The 20,160-nt window shown below is 37.9% G+C and overlaps 1 protein-coding gene and 1 pseudogene across 5 annotated transcripts; both read right to left on the bottom strand.

Moving 5' to 3' along the window:
• Window positions 1-220: 220 nt before the first annotated feature.
• LOC104611209 (uncharacterized) lies at window positions 221-2,276 on the bottom strand (annotated as a pseudogene). The gene is made up of 5 exons (XR_016082466.1): window positions 2,261-2,276; window positions 1,939-2,159; window positions 1,681-1,779; window positions 889-1,432; window positions 221-795 (listed from the first exon to the last, which is right to left on the bottom strand). The product of XR_016082466.1 is annotated as an uncharacterized LOC104611209 (transcript).
• Window positions 2,277-5,784: 3,508 nt separating this feature from the next.
• Window positions 5,785-19,735, bottom strand: TBP2 (TATA binding protein 2). 4 transcript variants are annotated; one of them, XR_737571.3, is made up of 10 exons: window positions 18,913-19,735; window positions 16,970-17,057; window positions 15,168-15,239; window positions 9,981-10,031; window positions 8,945-8,989; window positions 8,742-8,834; window positions 8,518-8,619; window positions 8,347-8,420; window positions 6,270-6,421; window positions 5,785-5,995 (listed from the first exon to the last, which is right to left on the bottom strand). XR_737571.3 is itself a non-coding variant. In XM_010278104.3 (9 exons), coding segments are annotated over exons 1-9 (603 nt in total). In that variant the 5' UTR covers window positions 18,990-19,735; the 3' UTR covers window positions 5,785-6,420. The 4 variants fall into 4 exon arrangements, 2 of the variants coding, with proteins under 2 accessions (XP_010276406.1, XP_088753594.1); XM_010278104.3 differs by having other exon boundaries at window positions 5,785-6,421; XM_088897468.1 differs by lacking the exon at window positions 15,168-15,239 and having other exon boundaries at window positions 5,785-6,421; window positions 18,913-19,710.
• Window positions 19,736-20,160: the final 425 nt, after the last annotated feature.

Genomic DNA, 20,160 nt, shown 5'->3' on the forward strand with positions numbered 1-20,160 from the left:
CGGAATATCTTTTCTTATCTCGGCATTTCGTATTCCGTAGGGTAAATTACAAAGACCTCCCCGTACTATGGGGTCTGTGAGAAAGAACCCCCGTACTATGGGGTCTGCGACAAAAAACCCCTGTACTATGACCCGTGAGACAAAGAAAGCACTGTTTATCTTTCTCGACCTTACGATACATGAACAGCAGCGGCGAAAAACACTGTTCATCTACCAAACACGGTCTCTCTTTCTTTTCCTTCTCTAATCCACTTGCTCATTGGTTCAGAACTTCATTCAGATCTCTCTCACCTACGACAAAGCGATTTCTTCTCTTCTGCTTCTTCCACTGAAAATGGCTGCCCACCTTCTGCATCGGCTACTCTTGCTTTTATTAGCGAAAACATCGATCAGCTTCCACTCAGGGGCGGAGCCACGGGGTGGCAGAGGGAGCCATGGCCCCTCCTATGCCTTGAAAATCCCCATAGTAGCCATTTAAATCATACATATATTTTGCCCCTCTTACCTATATTTCCTATCTTTTGGCCCCCCTTATTCTTGTTTACTACGCTTTGGCCTCCATCAATAAAAAATCCTAGCTCCGCCCATGCTTCCGCTGAAAACGTTGCTCCAACTAAGTTCCTGTACTTCAGTCAAGAACTCTCTCATGCCTTCATCAGTCTCGTGGGCAATGCACTTCAGAATGTCCTCATAAATTTTGTTAGCACTGCTACTTCCGCCTCCTGGTATTGTTTCTTCGGGAATAACTGAATTGCTCTCTTCAGCTCTCTCTTGGTCATTGACTCCCCATTCTCGCTGGACATTCAGAGACCCATATTCAAATTCATTGTAGTAGTAGTAGGGGAAGACATCCAGGACTTCTCTGTAACGAAAATAGGTAAAACATACCTGAAGCTTTAGAGGACCCAAACGCTTCTCTACTAATCTATGCTCAATGGAGGGTGGCCTCCTTACTTGAGTTTTGACTTCAGCATCTGTGTCTTTTGGAGATTGCTTATTATTCTTTGTTGAATTAGTGCAGGACTGATTCTCTTTTTCCCGCCCATCTTCCAGAAAAGCTAAAAATGAATGAGTTCTCCTCGAGAGTTGTTTCTCGATTGTGGAACTAGTAGCACAATGCCCTGTTCGATTGGGAATGGGCTCAGAAGCCAATTGGATTGAAGCCGAAGAATTGACAAGGACAGAGGGTAAAATCCTTGCAGTGGAGGTCGCCAAACTGCATTCAGCTTGCGAGGAGGCCTTGACTTGTTCCTCTTTGGGATTTCGACATGGGTATGGCTCACAGAGTTCCTTCAGACTCTCAGTATTCTTCTTGGAGGATGATATGTAGACAGCTTCCTGATAGAGGCCTTGTCTGAAATTCAAAACCTGCTCTTCAAAGCCGAACAACCTCCTCTTCCAGAACAGCCACCTCGGCAAGAAGCTCCAATGTCTGCAATAGAGAAAACCAAAAGACCATGTAGAGACACGCAGATAATAAATATTGGGTTATTCTCATGTTGGTTCATGAAGTTATCTGTGCACCTCGAATTTTTCTGTTTCGTTATGTTTTCCACTAATGCCATTCACCCTTCTTCATTTAGTTCTATAAGTATTATTTCTTATTCTGGTTTATAGGAGGGAGGAGAGGAGATCCAAGTGTAAACGAAAAAGTGGTTTAATTTAATAAAGAGTACTAACATATGGAGGAAGGTAAGGAGGAAGACGAGGTAAAGCTCCTAAAGGTCTTGTGAAAGCTCTCTCCAGAGCTCTGTGAACATTCTCTTCATGCCTAAGCTTCTTTTTTTAGTTTATCAACCTGCAAATTTGAAATTTGAATAGTGACTCAAATCAGAAATCAAAAGAGCATAAAGGATTATATGAAATCCAAACAATCTTTGGTTTATAGAGGGAAACATATATACATCTTGTAGCCGAGGTGGTTGTGAAGCGCATTGCCCACGAGACTGATGAAGGCATGAGAGAGTTCTTGGCTGAAGTATAGGATAGTTGGAGCAACGTTTTCAGCAGAAGCTGATCGCTGTTTTGGCTAATAAAAGCAAGAGTAGCCGATGCAGAAGGTGGGCAGCCATTTTCAGCGGAAGCAGCAGAAGAGAAGAAGTCGCTTTGTCGCAGGCGAGAGAGATCTGAATGAAGTTCTGAACCAATGAGCAAGTGAACTACAGAAGGAAAAGAAAGAGAGACGGTGTTCCGTAGATGAACAGTGTTTTTTTGCCGCTGATGTTCGTGTGCGTGAGGTCGGGGAAGACAAAAAGCTAACAGAAGGTCACAGTCATAGTACAGGGGGTCTTTGTCACAGACCCCATAGTACAGGGGGGTTTTTGTAATTTATTGTTTTTTATAAAATTTTGGAAAAATTCCCCTTTAGTACCCTGAAATTTGGGATAGTAACAAGTTAATACCCAAACTTTCAAATGTGTCACTTCCCTATCTAAACTTTCAAAAAGTTTCAAGTTGTCCTTTCCATGTCAAATATATGTTGAAAATGTCAAACTACCCTTCAAAAGAAGACAATGGAATGAACCAATTATCTTCAAAGAAAAAGAGAAAAAAAACATGAAATATGATAAATGAAAATAATAAATGAAATCAAAGAAATAACTAGACAAGAATGTGTTTCAAATCTAAGGTAGAAGAAAATGAATTCATTTGTCTAAAATATCAAACACCTCGATCGATTCAGTCTCAAGGTAGAAAATAATGAACAATGTCTTCTTTTGAATGGTAGTTTTGACATTTTAAATAGATAATTGACGATCGGTTAATAGTAGGGACCAACTTGACACTTTTTTAAAGTTTAGGTACTGTATTGACATGTTTAAAAGTTCGGGTACTAACATGATACTACCCCAAAGTTCAGGGTACTAAAGTGAAATTTTCCTTAAAATTTTATAATTAATCAATGGGAAAATTCTCGATTAATACCATATACTTTGTGGGCCTATGCTACTTTGTTCTTTGAACTTTAAAATGCAACAATTAAGTACCCAAGCTTTTAAAACGTGTAGATCCATTATCTGTCATTAATCAACCTGTTAGCCAAGCATTCGAAAAGATGCAAAATGCCCTTTGAGTGTGTTCTAATTTTTTTTATCAACCATCCAAACATGGATAAAAAATAAACAATCCCAAATCCTTGCCTCTTTTGTTCAATAAAGTTTGGGTCACTAGAATGTCCACAAAGACATGACCCCAACTTTCTTGAATAGAAGAGGCAATGATTTTGGATTGTTCATTTGTTGTCAATGTTTGGATGGTTGATAAAAAAAATTAGAAGACACCTGAAATGCATTTGTATCTTTCAAATGCCACTTAACGGTTGGTTAACAGATTGGTTAACGGCAAGAACTAGATTGACACGTTTTAAAAGTTTTGGTATTGAATTGTCGCATTTTAAAGTTCGAGAACCAAAGCGGCATTAGGCCCAAAGTACAAGGTACCAATCGGGAATTTTCTCTTAATTAATGATAAAAATAAAAGGCTTAAAAGCACGTGGAATATCCAAATTAGAGTGCCTAAGTTTCATAACAACACTAGAAAGGGGAGCCCAGATCCAAAAGTCAAAGGAAGGAACCATTGTGGAGAGTCTCGAGACTAATTCTGTGATAATGAAGGCAAAGGTGATCAAGTTTTACTTTTTTCTAGATGTTTGGTCCCGTGGGGCGTTTCAGGCATTTTTTTCATATAAATGTTTATCTTAAAAAGTCTTTGCTTTTTCTATTTGGTAGGGTGTTTGTGAGCGGTTCAAGTAACACTCCATATAAGTTGATTTCCACCTCACCTTAAAGTGTGTCACATCAATATTTTATTTCAAAATTTGCCAAAGCATTGGGGAAAACATGAGTTTGACATTTTCCCAAATGCCCTATGCACAAAAATCAAAGTGTTTCAGTTTTTAGATGGTGTCTAGTAACATGGGCATTTTTTGGGAGAGTGAATATGCTCCTCACACAATGCATGTAAGCACCTCACAGGCACATCCCACCATGTATTGTATAAGAAGCATATCCCAATTCATTTTTTGGGCCCAATTTTCAAAAAAAAAACACCCACGCCCAAGATGGTGCATGTTAATCTGTTTTGTATTGTTTTTGTTTCTGCCAAGTAAGCAGTAAAGCAACATTTTTTACCTTTTTGTTGTTTGGTAAAGTGATTTTCATCACTGTTTTTCTTAAATATACAATCTATTTGGTACAAATCAGCACCATGTCAAAGAGTTGATGGGAGCAATGGCTCACCAATGCATCAAACATTAAATTTGATGTTCCATTCATCGAGAATATTGCAATTTACAAGGAATGGGTGTTTTTACTATTTTTCAAAAAACACCTAAACCAAACGTGGTAGATGACAAAAAGTGGAAACGTCAAGCTAGTACTGATGTAGCACCGTTTTTTGGATATACGACACCAATACCAAACATCACCATAGTATTTATTTGGTAGGTGTTTGGCATCAATGTCATTGCTTCATAGATGTTTTTTTTAAGAAAACAGTATTATATGCACGAGGATCTATTGCACCATTTTGACAGTATCATACTATTTTATACGTCTATTTATCTTATAAATGTTTATTTTGATTTACATGCAAGCCAACCGTTGGGGAAAGTTCATTTTAATGTTTCCCCCCAACATAAAGGTGTTTATTTACCGTTCCACTTATGTGGTACGTAATGGCACCTAATGGCGTATAGCTATCAACAAATACCAAAAAAACGTTTATTAGCCACATTTTCTCGGTTTTGAAGATATATCAAGTACAAACATTTATTTAATAAACGAAAATCATACAAAACATATACTTTATCAGAAAACGACTCCTTTTTTTTTTTGTTTGGCATCAATACTGTCACAGAGGTTGTTTTATGGAAAAAACACTAGTTTTGTTTGGTACCAATGCTACATAACCTTTTTCAGCATTGGTGATGCCACATCATTGCACTGTTGGCAATAACAAATTATTTTCTAAAAAAAACATTGAATTTGGCATTTCTTTAGACCACACTTTCCCAATTTCTAAGGTGTGGTCTGAAATAACATTTTTTCTAGAAATACGATGCCAAATAAAAGGCCATTTTTCAAAACACCATTTTTCGAAACACCAAACACCGCCTTAATAAACAGTGAAACCAATCAATAGTCTCATATACAATAAGCACGAATGCCCATGTAGCACTACTGTAACAGTTTTTTCAATAAATGCCCGTGAAACCAAACATCACCTATTGTAAAACTGCCATCTGCCAACAAGTTCGTCCACTAGCCGTAGCGAAATTAAGCCAAAAATAACTTCATATACTGGATCAATTTCCTTTTTAAAATGGTATGAAAAAAATTTTGACCAATCAAACCCACCCATGAATTTTCATAAATAACACTTAGATTCGCTACTAAGTATATGATTCCAGTTGATTGGTCAGATGTTTTTACTTAGATTCGCTACTAAGTATATGATTCCAGTTGATTGGTCAGATGTTTTTCGGATATTGCATCTTTTCCATATCATAGTCGAACCCAAAAAACAAACAGTATCCACAGATGGCCCAACCGACCTGATTAATGGTTCAATTTGGTCACATACCCACATCATCCCTTCACGTGGCACAACGCCACATATATGTTGGGACTTGGGGAACTATTTACAACAATTGGTTCAAAAGTCACGCCAAAATAGAGCTGGTGGTGCAGGAAGCTCGTGACCTCATCTGGTTGCAAAACATATTCACTTCATATTACCCCGAGAAAAAGCAAGACGACACACACACAACTTGTTATATTATTCTTTCTGGGAATAGATTTATCCATTTTAATATACCATTAAACACGATACATAGAATTAGAAATAATGAAATGTTCACTGATTCCACAGAACACAATACAAACTCAGTTCAGCAACTTAAATTTAACCCCTCATCAAACGGCCTAGGAGTCCAAGAACCTTTCATCTAACACCTCGGACATAATTACAGCAAAATCCACAGCGATTTCGGGGTCTGCTCCAAAGAACAAATAACAAATGAATCAATGCAGAAAAGTTGATTCCATTCATAGGGCCGTCCAAAACAGTTGCGTATATCAGTCTTATCCGAATAGAATAATAAATTTCTTGCTAAAAGATTCATCAAGTCGGAGTTCACATTCGAGAAAAGTTTTGCCATTTTCCCTCCCGATAACAGTCAACAGATCTCATGTGAAATTCAAATTCGAGAAGTGGCCTGGTGGGAGAGGATATGAGAAAAAGAAAATCCACAAGATTTCTTAAATTACCTGACCACCCAAAGCCTCTGCCTAAGCCTTCTATCACCTATTTACAATTAACCGAGTGCATCCTTGGCAACACAGAGTAGCAAGTACATAATAATGTTTTATCTCGAACCCCTCCGCAATGATGTATGCAATATGGTCTCCCAAGCAGATGTCTGTACACCAGAAAAGACACAAGCATCACTTATCCATCCTACAATATGATCAAAATCTCAATGAAGTCCGAAACACCAACAACAAAAGTAGAGGATGATAGAGCTTCAGAGTAGTTACTGTTGCAATTAGGGGATAAGCGAACAGTTGCAATTAGGGGTGAGCAAATGGATAGGACCAATAGGTTCAACCCAAAACCAAATGGAACTGGCCTCGAACCGGCCCCATCCAATCTGTTACTGGGTAGGGTGGTCTAGGTAAAAATTCTTGAAACCAGCCCCCACCCAGACCGGTTCTGGGTCTGAATGCATACCCTACTTGAACCAATCCAGAGAACCAACCTTGATTGGCCTTGGTGGAACTGAACTTGCCTTAAAATAAATCCCAATCTTCTTGAATGCTGCTGGTGGGGCCCTCCTCCGGTGACGTTAATCTTTTATCTTGTATTACCAAAAAAATAAATCCCAAAGTAATTTAAGGATGTGAAGATTTGGACCCAATTACTTGTGTTTACAAAGACCATTGGTCTCACTTGACCATTGAGCAACTTAAGTAAATTGATAATAATTTTCTTTAATTTAATATTTGAATGCATACAACAAGTAATGTAAAACATATTATTTACAAATTTAAATTATAATAATAAGTTTTGAACTATATTATTATTGTTATTAAAAATCAAGTTTAAACATTTTATGGTTGTGATTTCTAATCACCAAAATATATTGATGGTAACATTATCAATGATACAATTTGTGATTATATAATTATGACAAATTTATAGTTCTTAATGTTAAAAAAACCAACATATTACACTCAACAACATAAATAGTTATTTTATTTGATTCTTAATGTTACGGAATGTTTTTTAAGGTTACGTTTTTGGTAAAGAAAGAATAGGTTCCATGAGTAGACATTGGAATCGACCTTGGAACCACCAAGGCCAGAACCAACCATTCTTGACACAGCAATTCTGGTACCAAAAAACCTGGAACCAAAACCTAAAGGGTAGGTTTCAGTTCTACCTTGGAACCACCAAACCAGACCAACCCATGCTCAATGTTAGTCCACATATGCTCATAGAAGCAATAACACAATGTTGTCCACTAGAATGGTGACACATCAGTATGTAAGACTTCGGGCTCTGCCTTGGAACCAAACCAAACTGAGTAACAGACACATGCTCCATTTAGTCCGCTTATGCTGCTGGAAGCAACAACCAAGGTTTTTAAAACCAGACAGGACAACAGGGAACCATTCTAGGGACCGGTTCCCAGGTCAAGCGGTCCAACCATCCGGTTCAAACAGACAGCCCCTTCTGACTTAAAAATAAAAATAAAAAATAAAAACGAACAAAAATCATTGTCCGGGTTGACGGTTCGACCGCCCGCCCGGGTCAGCAGGTTACTGACCAAATCAACGGTTTTTGGCCAAAAAGCAGTTTTCGGGTGAAACAGAACCGATTACCTGACAAATTCCCAGTTTTTCCGGTCCGGTCCGGTTTTGAAAACCATGGCAACAACACAATGTTGTCAACTGGAATGGTGATACATCAGCATGTAAGACCTCTCACGTGAAAGTTCAAACATTGGCCCTAACGTCCAGATGTAATGTCTCTGCCTTCACATCCACTTTATCAGGCTGTTTTTGACGTGTCACTGTTGTCACCTTTCTATAGGATGATAATATTGCCATATTAAAACATTTCTAGGATCTCACAGTGATAGATAAATCTCCTCTCTTTTTATATTTCTTTCTACACAAATGTGTTCTTGCTTCAGTAGCAAGTATTTGTAGACTCATGTTTAAAATCCGAGAGATTAATTGCTACTTAAAATAACAACAAATAAACATAATGTAAAGACCCCTAATTGAGACCATTAAACCCAAGCTACGAAGAATGATTAATGTTAAAATGCATGCATACCATTGCTGGTTTTTCCTGAATTCTGTTAGAACCGGATAAATGTTCTCAAAAGCGGTATATGTTTCATCTCTCACCTAAAAAAATTAAAATACAAATGCCAATCAGTAAGGCTATCAAAAGAATCATATAGACCAAAAGACAACAAAAGAAAAACAACTATCATTTAATTACCTTAGCTCCTGTCAGAACTATCTTCCCAGACACAAAGATAAGAAGGACAATCTTTGGTTGTTTCATCCTATAGATCAGGCCTGGGAACAGTTCCGGTTCATACTGTACCAACATGATACAGCTGCATTCAAATAAGAAATCCCAAGCCAAAAACCCAAAAAAATACATGATTGCAACCATTCACGACCATATTGGCAAGCTGAGTGTGAAAAAACATCACTTACACTTGAAAAGGCACCATGAGAATATGCAAGTCCTTCAAGCCTGATTGGAAATTTCACATCACATGAGCCAACTATGTTCTGAATCTTGAAGTCCTGCCCACCACACCAAAGTAAGAAACATACAAGTGAGATGCAAGTGTATGATGTATGTGCATATGTTTGTATGTTCATATAAGAGAGAGAGAGAGAGAGAGAGAGAGAACCTTAAACTTTGCTGGAAAACCAAGCTTCTGAATGATTCGAGCATACTGGTAAAAATACAAAGTACTGCATCAGAATAATTTATATGCAAGCTCATTATATTTTTATTTCTGTATTTTCTGAAAATAAAAATCACTTCTTCATATAAATGTAGATTAGAAATTTTAATAAATTCAATTTAATATTACATTCTTGAATGTTTTGTAAACAATATTCTTAGTTTTATAAATAACAAATATGTTGTTATTTAATGTAAATAAAAATAATAATTCATAATATATAAAATTTTTTAAGATAATTATCATGTGCAAATTTATAAATTTTAATTACTAAAATAATTATTCAATTATTAATATTCTTTGTATAAATTTCTTGAGATTAAAAATCATTTTTTTATATAAATGTAGATTTGATAGATTATTTATTCCATTAGCGTATAAAATACCATTTTTTAATATTTTTCTTTTTAATTTTTAGTTGGAGTTGTTGAACATAAGCATATGTATTTGCTTGAATTGCATTTGGACATAAAAGTGAATAAAAGTTATTATAATTCATTTATTATCACAAGAAGCAAGGTGCTTTGGTGGTTAAATGGTGCATTTAAGATTGGGATATAAATGTAACTTGGGGTTGAGTACACTAGGAGCATTTTTTTTTAAATAGAGAAACATGACACAAAGCATTGTATCAATGCATACTGGTTTGTATCAGTGCGTATCAGACCAATACAATGTGATACACCCTGAAACAGGCCATACCAGCCCGATACATGATTCAAAGGGTTTGCCCTTCTTTGTACAATATCTCGTATAGGTATGCACAGATAGAGATAAGACATCCCTATATCGGGCATATCATATCAATATTCCAATCCTTGATTGCAACAGTTTAACAGCCTTAAGCACCAATTGAGATAGGTATGCCAAATTCGAAACATCTTAGTAATGGTACACCAATAGAGAATGTGTTAATTCTTCTTTTCTTCTGGTAAAATTTCTGGGAAATAACACCAGCGCAGTAGATGTATCATCACACCTTCCTTGCAGCCAGTTTTGACTGTTGTTCACTCTTGGCTCCAGTACAGACCTGAAACAGCAGGTTTAGTAAAATTATCAATGAAGAGAACTTCAACAAGATAAAACTTTTCATCCAAAAAACTCCATGGAATAAAATACTCTGACAGATGACAATGCTAAACTCATCATACAAGCCAATCCCTGGGATACAACCATAGGCTATGTAGTAAGAGCAACGACATCAATTAAAGTTATTCATTTGGAAGCAATATTATTTGGATAAGGCTTTGCTGAGTTAAATTTGATCCTTCTAAACGCAGATGATGATAATATGCCTAGAGGTTGGAGAGTTGGGAGGGAGGAAGCGGTGGTCACACACTGCTTGTGACATTATTTTATTTTCCTTAGAGACAGGCGATGATAGTGGAAAGGTTTAAGAAGCAACTCGCAGCATGGAAACGCAATTACATTTCTCTGGGAGGGAGAATAACTTTAATTAAATCCATCTTAGCTAACCTACATGTCTGCTATATGTCAGTTTTTAGGATGCTCCAAGTTGTGGTGAAAAAAATTGAAAAGATTATGAGAGACTTTTTGTGGGAACTTGGGGAAAGGAAGAAAGATCAATTGCATAGTTGGGAGAAGGTGATTAAACCTAAAGCTGAAGGGGGATTGGGGACTGGAAATATGAGATTAAAGAATCAGGCACTATTGAGTAAATGGCTTTGGCGATTTCCAAAAGAAGATCAAAGGCTTTGGCATAAAGTGGTGGCAATTGTGCACGGGCTGTCAAACAACGGATGGGATGCCGATTGTCTTCATAGAGCTACCTTGGCTACTCCCTAGAAATCCATCCATGATTCTCTTCCTATTTTCCTCAGCCACATTAGGTTTGACTTGGTCTCAAGTCAGAAGATTAGGTTTCGGGAAGATAAAGGTAGACCAGTGTCAGAATTTATTAGCCCCCGTCTCCCCTCTTGAGTTAAATTGGAACTTGGGCTTCGCTAGAATCCTTAGAGAATCTGAAATTGCCAATGTGTCTACTTTGCTTACACTACTGAATCCTGTGGTTCTTAGGAATGGGGGTGTGGATAGTAAGGTATGGACTCTCATGTTGGGCTCTTCACTTGTAAATCTTTGCTTAATTCACTTGTAGATTCCTCTTCTTCCCATTCCCCTTTTACCCTGTTAATCTGGTGTTCCCCCATTCCTCCTAGAGTCGGTGCTTTCTGCTAGGAAGTGTATCATGGTTGCATTAACACTTGTATAAGCTCCAAAGGAAGAGACGAAACTGGTGTTTGTCCCCAATTGGTGCTGCTTATGTAAGTTAAATGGTGAGACTGCTTTTGAGCTGTTAACCACTTGCCCCTTTGTCAGCTTTATCTAGGATTGATTTGCTTCTCCTTTTGGTTGCAGATGGCTTCTTCCTGTCAGCTTGGAAGGGTTGTTTAGCCCTTCAAATTGCAATTGTACAAATAGAAGAGGCAGGCATATGTGGAGATGTACTAAGTTAAAGAATATTCGGGGACAAAGAAAGGAATAAGGAAGCCTTGATCGAGATCATAACCCTAAGGGTGGCTCATTGGGTTAAAACTTTGGGTCTGTTTTCAGGCTTTCAGGTCAATGATTTCTTCAAATCTTGGGGAACTATAGCTGCTTCCTCCTTTATAAGACAGATTTCTTTTTTTAAATCAGCTCCTTTAGAAGACAGATTGCTACAGTGGACTGGTCACCCAATCAAGTGGCTGGTTGAAGCTGAATTTTGATGGGAGTTGTGTGGGCAATCTGGCCCCTCCGAAATTGGAGGTGTAACCAGAGATGAGGAAGGAAATATATGTGTTGTCTTCTCAGGTCCAATTGAGCAAGGAGATATAGCATCGGCATAATTCTTGGCTGCTGTTTTTGGTGTTGAGAAAGCAAAAGAATTGAGTACTGAAAGATTAATTATTAAAGACAATTCCAAAACAGTAGTAGAATGGCTAAAGAAGGGAGAGGGAGTGTCTTGGCATCTAAGGAATGTCCCCTTAGGCATTTCAAATGGCTCTATAATGGCATGTTTATTCAGTTTAATTGGATTTTCCAATAGTCTGGCAGATGGTTTTGCTAAGCAAGGGGTTCAAAGACAGTATGTTTTGGGCTCAGCTGTAATATGTTCGGGGCATTTAGACATTTGGTGTCTATTGTTTCTTCCACAATGTTTTGTTTCTCTGCTTTCTTTTAAAATTAATAAAATCCTTTCACGAGTTACTGATAAAAAAATTACAGATAACATTATTTTATTTTGTGAAGGAAAACCAGAAGAGCTTGTGAACCTAAAGAGGCTTGTGAATAGATTTGAGAATATCCAACCTTAAAGTGAATTGGGGTAAGAATTTTGTGACGGGAGTGAACCTACAAAGTGAAGAGGTGAATATTTTAGCTAGGATTTTGGAGTGTGAAGTGGGAGATTGACCATTACAGTATTTGGGGCAACCTTTGGGAGGGAATCCAAACTCAAATAGCTTTACCCAGTGATTGAGAGATTCACCAACCAACTAGCAAATTGGAAAGAAACTACATTTCATTGAGGGGTAGGATAACCCTTATAAAGTCAACACTGGCCAATTTACCAGTGCACTTCCATTCAACATTCAAAATTCCATTGAAAGTGGCAAACCAGTTAGAGAAGATCATGAGGGACTTCTTGTGGGAACAAGGGAACACTAGGAAGGATCAGTTAATGAAGTGGAAGATGGTCTCTACTCTCTAGGTGTAGATATGACAGAGGTTTAGGAATAGGAAATATTAGGTTAAGAAATACAGCCTTGTTGGGAAGTGGTTATGGAGAATGTCGTTGGAACAAGACAAATTGTGGTACTGGGTTATAGTGAGCATTCACGGATTAGCAGACAATGATTGGGATTCGGGTCCAAATCCTAGGGCTTCTCGTTATTCTACTTGGAAAGTGATTGTGATTCATGGTACCTTGCCTTCTATGATTCCTTATTTCAAATTTGATGCTTGTGCAGGGAAAAAAGTGTTGTTCTGGGAAGATGTTTGGGTAGTTTAGGGGTGTCATCTTAACACCTGCACTTTATTTATTCACTTTTAGCGAATAAAAGAAAAGTAATCTCTTTAGTTTGTCTTAATAATTCATTGGACTTGGGATTAAGGAGACACCTAAGGGAGTCATAAATGGCAATGCTGGATAAACTTATTACTCTTTTAGGATCAATCCTGTCCAGATAGTAGAATTTGGAAACCTTCCCTGGTTGAAGTCTTTACTTGTGCCTCTTTCTTTCAGGCCCTTCAATCTTCTAACACTATAGGGACTTTTCCATCAATGGAAGTGCGGTGTAGTCTTGTACCCCCAAAAATTAGGGCTTTTTGTTTGGAGGTGGTAGTTCAAAAAATCAACACACTAGATATGTTGCAAAAAAGAGGCCAACTTTTTGCCTCTCTCCCCATGTTTGTAGTCTTTGCTTGAGTGCTGGTGAGACCATCACACACCTTTTAATCTCATGTCCCTTTGTACTTTTTATTTGGACTTGGTTCTCTTCTTCTCTCTTTGGAAACAGGTGGACACCTCGCTTGGACATGGTAAGCCTGTTTAACCCAAGTCAAGCAACTGAAGAGGCGTGGTAGAGTCATGTGGAGAGCAACAGCCAACAAGAGTAGCGATTCTCTGGTCAGTTTGGGAAGACAGAAATAGTAGGATCTTCAATGGAGTGGAGAAACCTAAGGAGGAAACTATTGATAGAATATCCATCAAAGTCATAGATTGGCTGAAATCAATTAACCTGTTTAAGGATTTCTCAGTTGAAGACATTTACAGAAACTGGAGAGAGGTTGCAGCTACTTCCTTTTGGCCTAAAGTGCAAGAGCTATCGTCCCCATCAACACAAACAGATTAATGCTAAACTTTGATGGGAGCCAAAGAGGCAACCCTGGACTGTCAGGAATTGGGGGAGTATTTAGGGTCCGTTTGGTTTGCAGGAATAGGGGTCTGGTTGGATGGAATCAGAACCGGAATGGGCTATTCCAATTCCAACTGTTTAGTTGGATGGAATCAGAATCCCATTCCCATTCCTGCTCGAATGGCATTCCCCCATTTGAGGGAATGGTCATTCCCTGCCCCTCGGGAATGAAATCCCATTCCTTCTGATTTTAGGCCCCGTTTGGTTCGCGGGAATAGGGGTCTGGAATCAAAATCAGAATGGGCTATTCTGATACCAACTGTTTGGTTGGGCGGAATCGGAATCCCATTCCCATTCCTGCTGGAGTGGCATTCCTCCATTTGAGGGAATGGACCATTCCGATTCCGATTCCGATTTTGATTGCGACTACGAACCAAACGGACCCTTAATTCCCATTCTCATTCCTGTCTGAACCAAACAGACTATGGGAATGGAATCAAAATCGGAATGGGCTATTCTGATTCCAACTGTTTGGTTGGGCGGAATCGGAATCTCATTCCCATTCCTGCTGGAATGGCATTCCTCCATTTGAGGGAATGGACCATTCCGATTCCGATTCCAGAGGATTTTGATTCCGATTCCGATTCCGATTTTGATTGCGACTACGAACCAAACAGACCCTTAATTCCCATTCTCATTCCTGTCTGAACCAAACAGACTATGGGAATGGACATTCAGATTCCGATTCCGGAGGATTTCAATTCCGATTCCGATTCCGACTACGAACCAAATGGACCCTTAGAGATGGACACAGTAAAATTGCCGCTATGTATTCAGGGCCTATAGGAGTCTGTGACTCTTTGAGGGTGGAGGTAATGGCTTTGCTTCAAGGTGTAAGATTTGCCAAACAGATGGGGCTGAACCAAATAGAGATAGGAGACTCTAAAATGCTCATTGATTGGTTGAAATCAGGCAGCTTGAGAGCTTGGATTTATAGACATGCTATAAGGGAGATCGCTGACATAACAAAGGAGATTGGGGCTTCTTTCAAATGGACTAGTCAATACTTTAGCTAAACAGGGGATATGGAGGGAAAGGCTATTCTGGGCAGAATTGTAAAAAAGGTCTTTGGGGGTTAGCACCTATTCTGGGGTTGACAGTTGAACATGATATTTCCTAATTTTCTTAATGAAGTTACTGTTTCCAACCAAAAAAAATTATCATTCTAACAATTATAAAAGCCAAAAGATATTCATATTACTTATCTAATGGCCAAAAAACATTGTAAGATTCTTAAAGAAACAACTCACCATCTTTCCAGATGCAAAGATCAATGCTGTAGTCTTAGGTTCTCTTATCCTCATTATAACAGCAGCAAAACGCTGTTACAAATAAAACATAATGAAATGATAAATTGGTCTATGCATACACCTACCAAATAAGCAATCATCATACACTAGAATGAAACTTTAAAAGCTCCAAGAGTAAACATTTAATCAAATAATACAGATGCAAATGGAAATATAAATGATCAACTAACCAAAAATGAAATTATTCATCAAAAAAAACCTAACCAAAATGAAATTTTAAAGCTTGACCATTTTTATATTCTATATTCTACAAGGATTGGCCATATTGGAAAAGGGCTTACACTCCTATTATAGGTACAATAACCAGGCAATAACATTCATTTGTTAGCTAACTTTAAGGTTTTGGTTTGGAACTAGGTTTTTTTTTTTTGATAAATGAGAGAAGTTTTATTAATTCAGATAAGAGAATACAATCAGCCTAGGAAGAGGCACGAGATGTTACCTCCCCCGAGAACTGAATCATTTACACTAAACAAGCCCAAGCCTGAAACACGAATTACAAAGTAGCCCAAAACAGATCTCCCCTTGACACCCCTTGTTTGGCCAGAGAATCAGCCATTGCATTTGCTGATCTGCTGACCCACTGAAATCTGACAGTCATACTTCTTGTCATCCATTTAACTTTCTTTAACAGATCCCTATAGCCCCAGCAAGCTGAATCTGGGCTATTCAGCCAGCCCACTACCACTTTGGAATCCCCTTCTACTAACAAATTGTTCACTCCAATTTGACTAGCCATCTGTATACCTTGTACTGCTGCTAATAGCTCTGCCCTTACAAAGTCGCCTTCACCCACTAGTCCTGAAAAAAGAGACAACATGGTTCAAGACACGCATAAGCTAAATTTCAGTCTCTCTCATCAGTTTTCAGCTTATGTTGTGAAAACAAGCAGCTTGTGCTTGTTTTCTCCTCTACCCAATAGCTTATAGACCTATTTGAGGTTCCATAATCGGTTTTCTCCTCTACCCAAACACCTTCAAAACTTCATCTTTTCTCCATCTTAATCCTGCCAACCACATCCCAAAACATATTATAACAATTCTAAATCAAATACCAAGCATTCATTAGCGTAATTTCTATTTATAATCTATACATATTAAGCCAACCACATAACTTCTTCTATCTCAGTCAAATTTTAATAAGAAACGAATGTTGGAAACCGGATATAAGAGGATAGCACTCCTGTTGTTGGCTCAGTGGGGCTTTTTCTTAACCAAGCAGTATCACTGTTGGTGATGGACAAGGTAAACTGCTTCAAAAAAAGATTCAACTTGGCACAAAACCAACTACAACATCTCAGTCAAAATCCATAAAGAAAAGTCAAACATTGAAATTAAAAAAAAAATATATATTTCATTCAAAACCGCGATATAAGGTCAAATGACAAAGTGACAAGCAGAAATAACAATGCTGTAATCATTCCCTCTACCCTATCCTTTTTCTTCTATCTATTGTTTGTCTCTATTTTAGGACTGAAACTAATGGAATTCTAATCCTATGAGATCTGTACAGGCAACTAATGAAATTGGCAAGAAACCCCAAAATCTAAAAACTCCCAACAACATTTAAATACTTGTTATTGGTTAAATCAAACACCATACCCAAAATATGATCATAGGCAATCAAAAAAATGAGCTGAATTTCAAAGGGTAACATACATCTCATCCATTTCTTTTGTGATGCTAAAGCAAGGAGAAAAGAGGCAAAACAAGAAAAAAAATGGGTCATATTTTGAAATGCACCTTGGGATTATATTCTGCATTACGAGCTTGTAGTGCAATGGCCTTAAGATCCAGCTTGCAATCCAAGTTGACAGTCGATACAATGTTCCTAAATGACCAAATGAAACGGGTTAGCTATTGCCAACAATGGTTAGAGAAGAGGCAGTCCCAAAAATCACATGCAGTTGCATTTTATGATCCAAGGCACTAGAGAGTACTGTCACCGCTGAATCACACAATATTCAAGATAGATTACAGTTTGGAGAATATAGTGTTAACCTTTTCTCCCATCATCAAGGAATACAACCATCTACAAGGATGCTAATTTGAAAGTCCATTTGAGATTTTGGTCATGACAAAACATTCAATCATGCTTAAAAGACAGAATAATCAGACTGCAACATAACTTCATCCAGTAAGGTGATACGAATTCATTGTGAATAAAAGGGTGGAGATGGAAGGTTGGTACTGCTTTTGAGAAGTTAACTTCAAGTGGGCATACACAGGAACGAGACCCTCTGTGAAGCACTTTGGTAGAAAATGTTTGATGTGCAACCCTAAGTACTAACAAAGGTGTTCTCTAGAAGGGGAGAAGCTATTCTGGTTCAGTATCAATTGTAACTAGACATTGCATAGAGCCAGTAATAATTTTTATTTTTCTACCCTTATATGTAAAAAGTCATATAAGGACATGAAACTTTCCTTAACCAGAAAAAGTCTTACAAGGACATGAAACTTTCCTTCATCACCAGACACAATAGGAAGAAACAGGGGAGACCAAAACCACTATAAAAAGTTGAGAAAACAGCCCTACTGGCTGATCCTCAACTAGGGATAATATCTTTGATAAACACCCTTCTATGCTTTTGCCAACTCCACAAATCACCTGCAAGTTTTTTTTTTTTTGTGCGTGTGTGTGTGTGTCTTTCAAAAGACAAAAAGGCACCCCTGAAACACCAAGAAACAGTTGGAGAATCAAGCAAATCAACTGTCCATTTTGACCATGTTATATGGACAGGGCATAATAGTTCAAGTGTTCATTTATGAATAATAATAATAATAATAATAATAATAATAATAATAATAATAATAATAATAATACCAATACGAGTTCAAGCGTCCAGCATGGATACAAGATTCCTTTTGAAGGGTCCATGTAACATAGACTGACTATCTTCACTTAAAGTTCAATATGCAACAATAATTCATTTTAATTTCAAACTTAGCTCTTCAATTTCACATTCTACAGTTGTTTCAAGTCTCAAACTTCGTGACTATAAGCGATGTTGTCAAACTAATTGGACAATGCAGATGGCCAGCTATATAATGAATCATAGATTTTTTTTATAAATTATAATAAATCATAGAATCACAGCAAAATAATCTGAAAAAACATGGGCTTGTACATGTACAGAATGATGACTATGCTTCCAGTTATTCCCGTAGCACCAATTGCATTAACAGCTTTAGTACACAGGCGATGAGCAATACACAAGCCGTATACATCCAAATTAAGTAAATCCCATCCCATGAGATTGATTAGAAATAGCAACGTTTTCATGTTGTCTCTATTTTATGTAACTACAATCCCCTAGTACATGATTTCTCTTTAGGTTGGTAAGCGATTGAATGGGCGACCACTGTTGTAGATTAGCTACAGCCTACAGGATCAAAACAGTACATCATGTGAAAACCGCACAGTAAGAGGATTAGTTTTTAATTTGCAATATTCGGTAAGAACACCCGGTCGCTCAAAAATGTTCTACATTCACTTTTTATCGTTATTTGCTTATGCAAAAGGAATAGAAAAGACATCAATTTAAATTTCACGGGCATATGAACAGCTAGATATCACATAAAAATAGCCAATGCTAATCAATTAGCTGCATTAACATCCAACGAATATTTCGCTTAGAAATCATATATCAGACAACCTTCCTTGAGAAGAAGAAGAGCAGACTTACTGTAGCGTAGGAACAATGCCTGAGGGATGCTTGGTAAGATCTACAGGTTGGCTCCCTTCCAAGACTTGATCGGCCATGTCCCCCTCGGATTCAGATTCCTCTGGTTTTTAACCAATCCACAGTGAAGACTCGAAAACTGAGATCAGAGTATCAGACTAAATTCTTTCCCACCTTCAGGCTTTTCTTTCCTCCCCACAGAAAAATTGGATATATTCTTTTTCGGGTTTATCCAAGATTGAAAAGCAAAGAATAGGAAGGTCTATAAAGGATCATTTATTCCTCCTACCAGCTTAGATCAGCTTCTTAGTTCAGTGTTTTAGAGTTTTCGCGGCGACGAAAGAAATCCACGGATATCTAACTGAAGCGAGTAAGTGTTTTATAGAAGAAAACAAAACCAGACCAGATTACTTCGAATCTTGATCATCCGAACGATCGGAACCAAGTTTTCATAAATTTCAGTCAGAAACGAAGAAGGTCGACTGTCAGACGAAAACCAGCGATGATGCAACGATTCGAAAGCTTTCTGTCTCTCCAGTACGATATCAGATATTTCTGTTCGAAACCTAGGGTTTTCAAAACGATCCGAACAAAATTTTGACGAAACTCGTGTCGAATTCGGATGAGAAGATCGATCAGAAGCGGCAAAATTTTGAAAACGGTTGTCTTTTATAGGTTAGAGGAGAGGATCTGGAGCATAATAGAGGGTTTTAGGGTTTGGCTGTGGTTATAAGAGAGGTGGGGAGGGATGGGTTCGATTTCGATGCCCAGGAGATGGAAAAAAGCTGGAACGAGCGGACGTCAGTGGATTCCTTTTTCTATTCGTCCCCAACTATTTATAACCGCTTACCGGTTAGGGCTTCATTTGTCCGGTCATCCAGATATCTTACCTGATGTTGCCAGTTTCATAGGTTTTCTTTTTATACATGCTTCTAGTTCTGGAACACAGTGCAATTACCATGATGGCCTCGTCATGTCTCCATTTTTGAAGGGCAAACGTGGAATTTCGATTCGTACAGTAATTTTTCGTTCCTTCCATCACGGCATCACGGCGATGGGATAGACGTTAGAAAGCTTTTAGTATGTCTGAACTCAGAACCATACACGTGGCAGATATTTAGAAATCGATTCACCGACCCTAACCCTGATGTAATGTATTTTTAGCCGTTTGATTTCACCCGTTAGATCTCTAAGATATGGATTATGGAATAGATATCAGTGGCAAAATTGTAATTTAGATAGTGTTAAGAC

This window comes from Nelumbo nucifera, chromosome 2 (genome assembly GCF_055504915.1).
Source record: "Nelumbo nucifera cultivar China Antique chromosome 2, China Antique-T2T, whole genome shotgun sequence".
NCBI classification, from domain to species: Eukaryota; Viridiplantae; Streptophyta; class Magnoliopsida; order Proteales; family Nelumbonaceae; genus Nelumbo; species Nelumbo nucifera.

Bases quoted from the DNA above. Each gene is read 5' to 3' on its own strand.
- TBP2 (XM_010278104.3), bottom strand. From the start codon at position 18,989: ATGGCCGATCAAGTCTTGGAAGGGAGCCAACCTGTAGATCTTACCAAG. The intron at 17,058-18,912 runs GTAAGTCTGCTC...TTGGTCATTTAG, and splicing joins GGCATTGTTCCTACGCTACA to GAACATTGTATCGACTGTCA. The intron at 8,990-9,980 runs GTGTGATGATAC...TATTTTTACCAG, and splicing joins CAAAACTGGCTGCAAGGAAG to TATGCTCGAATCATTCAGAA.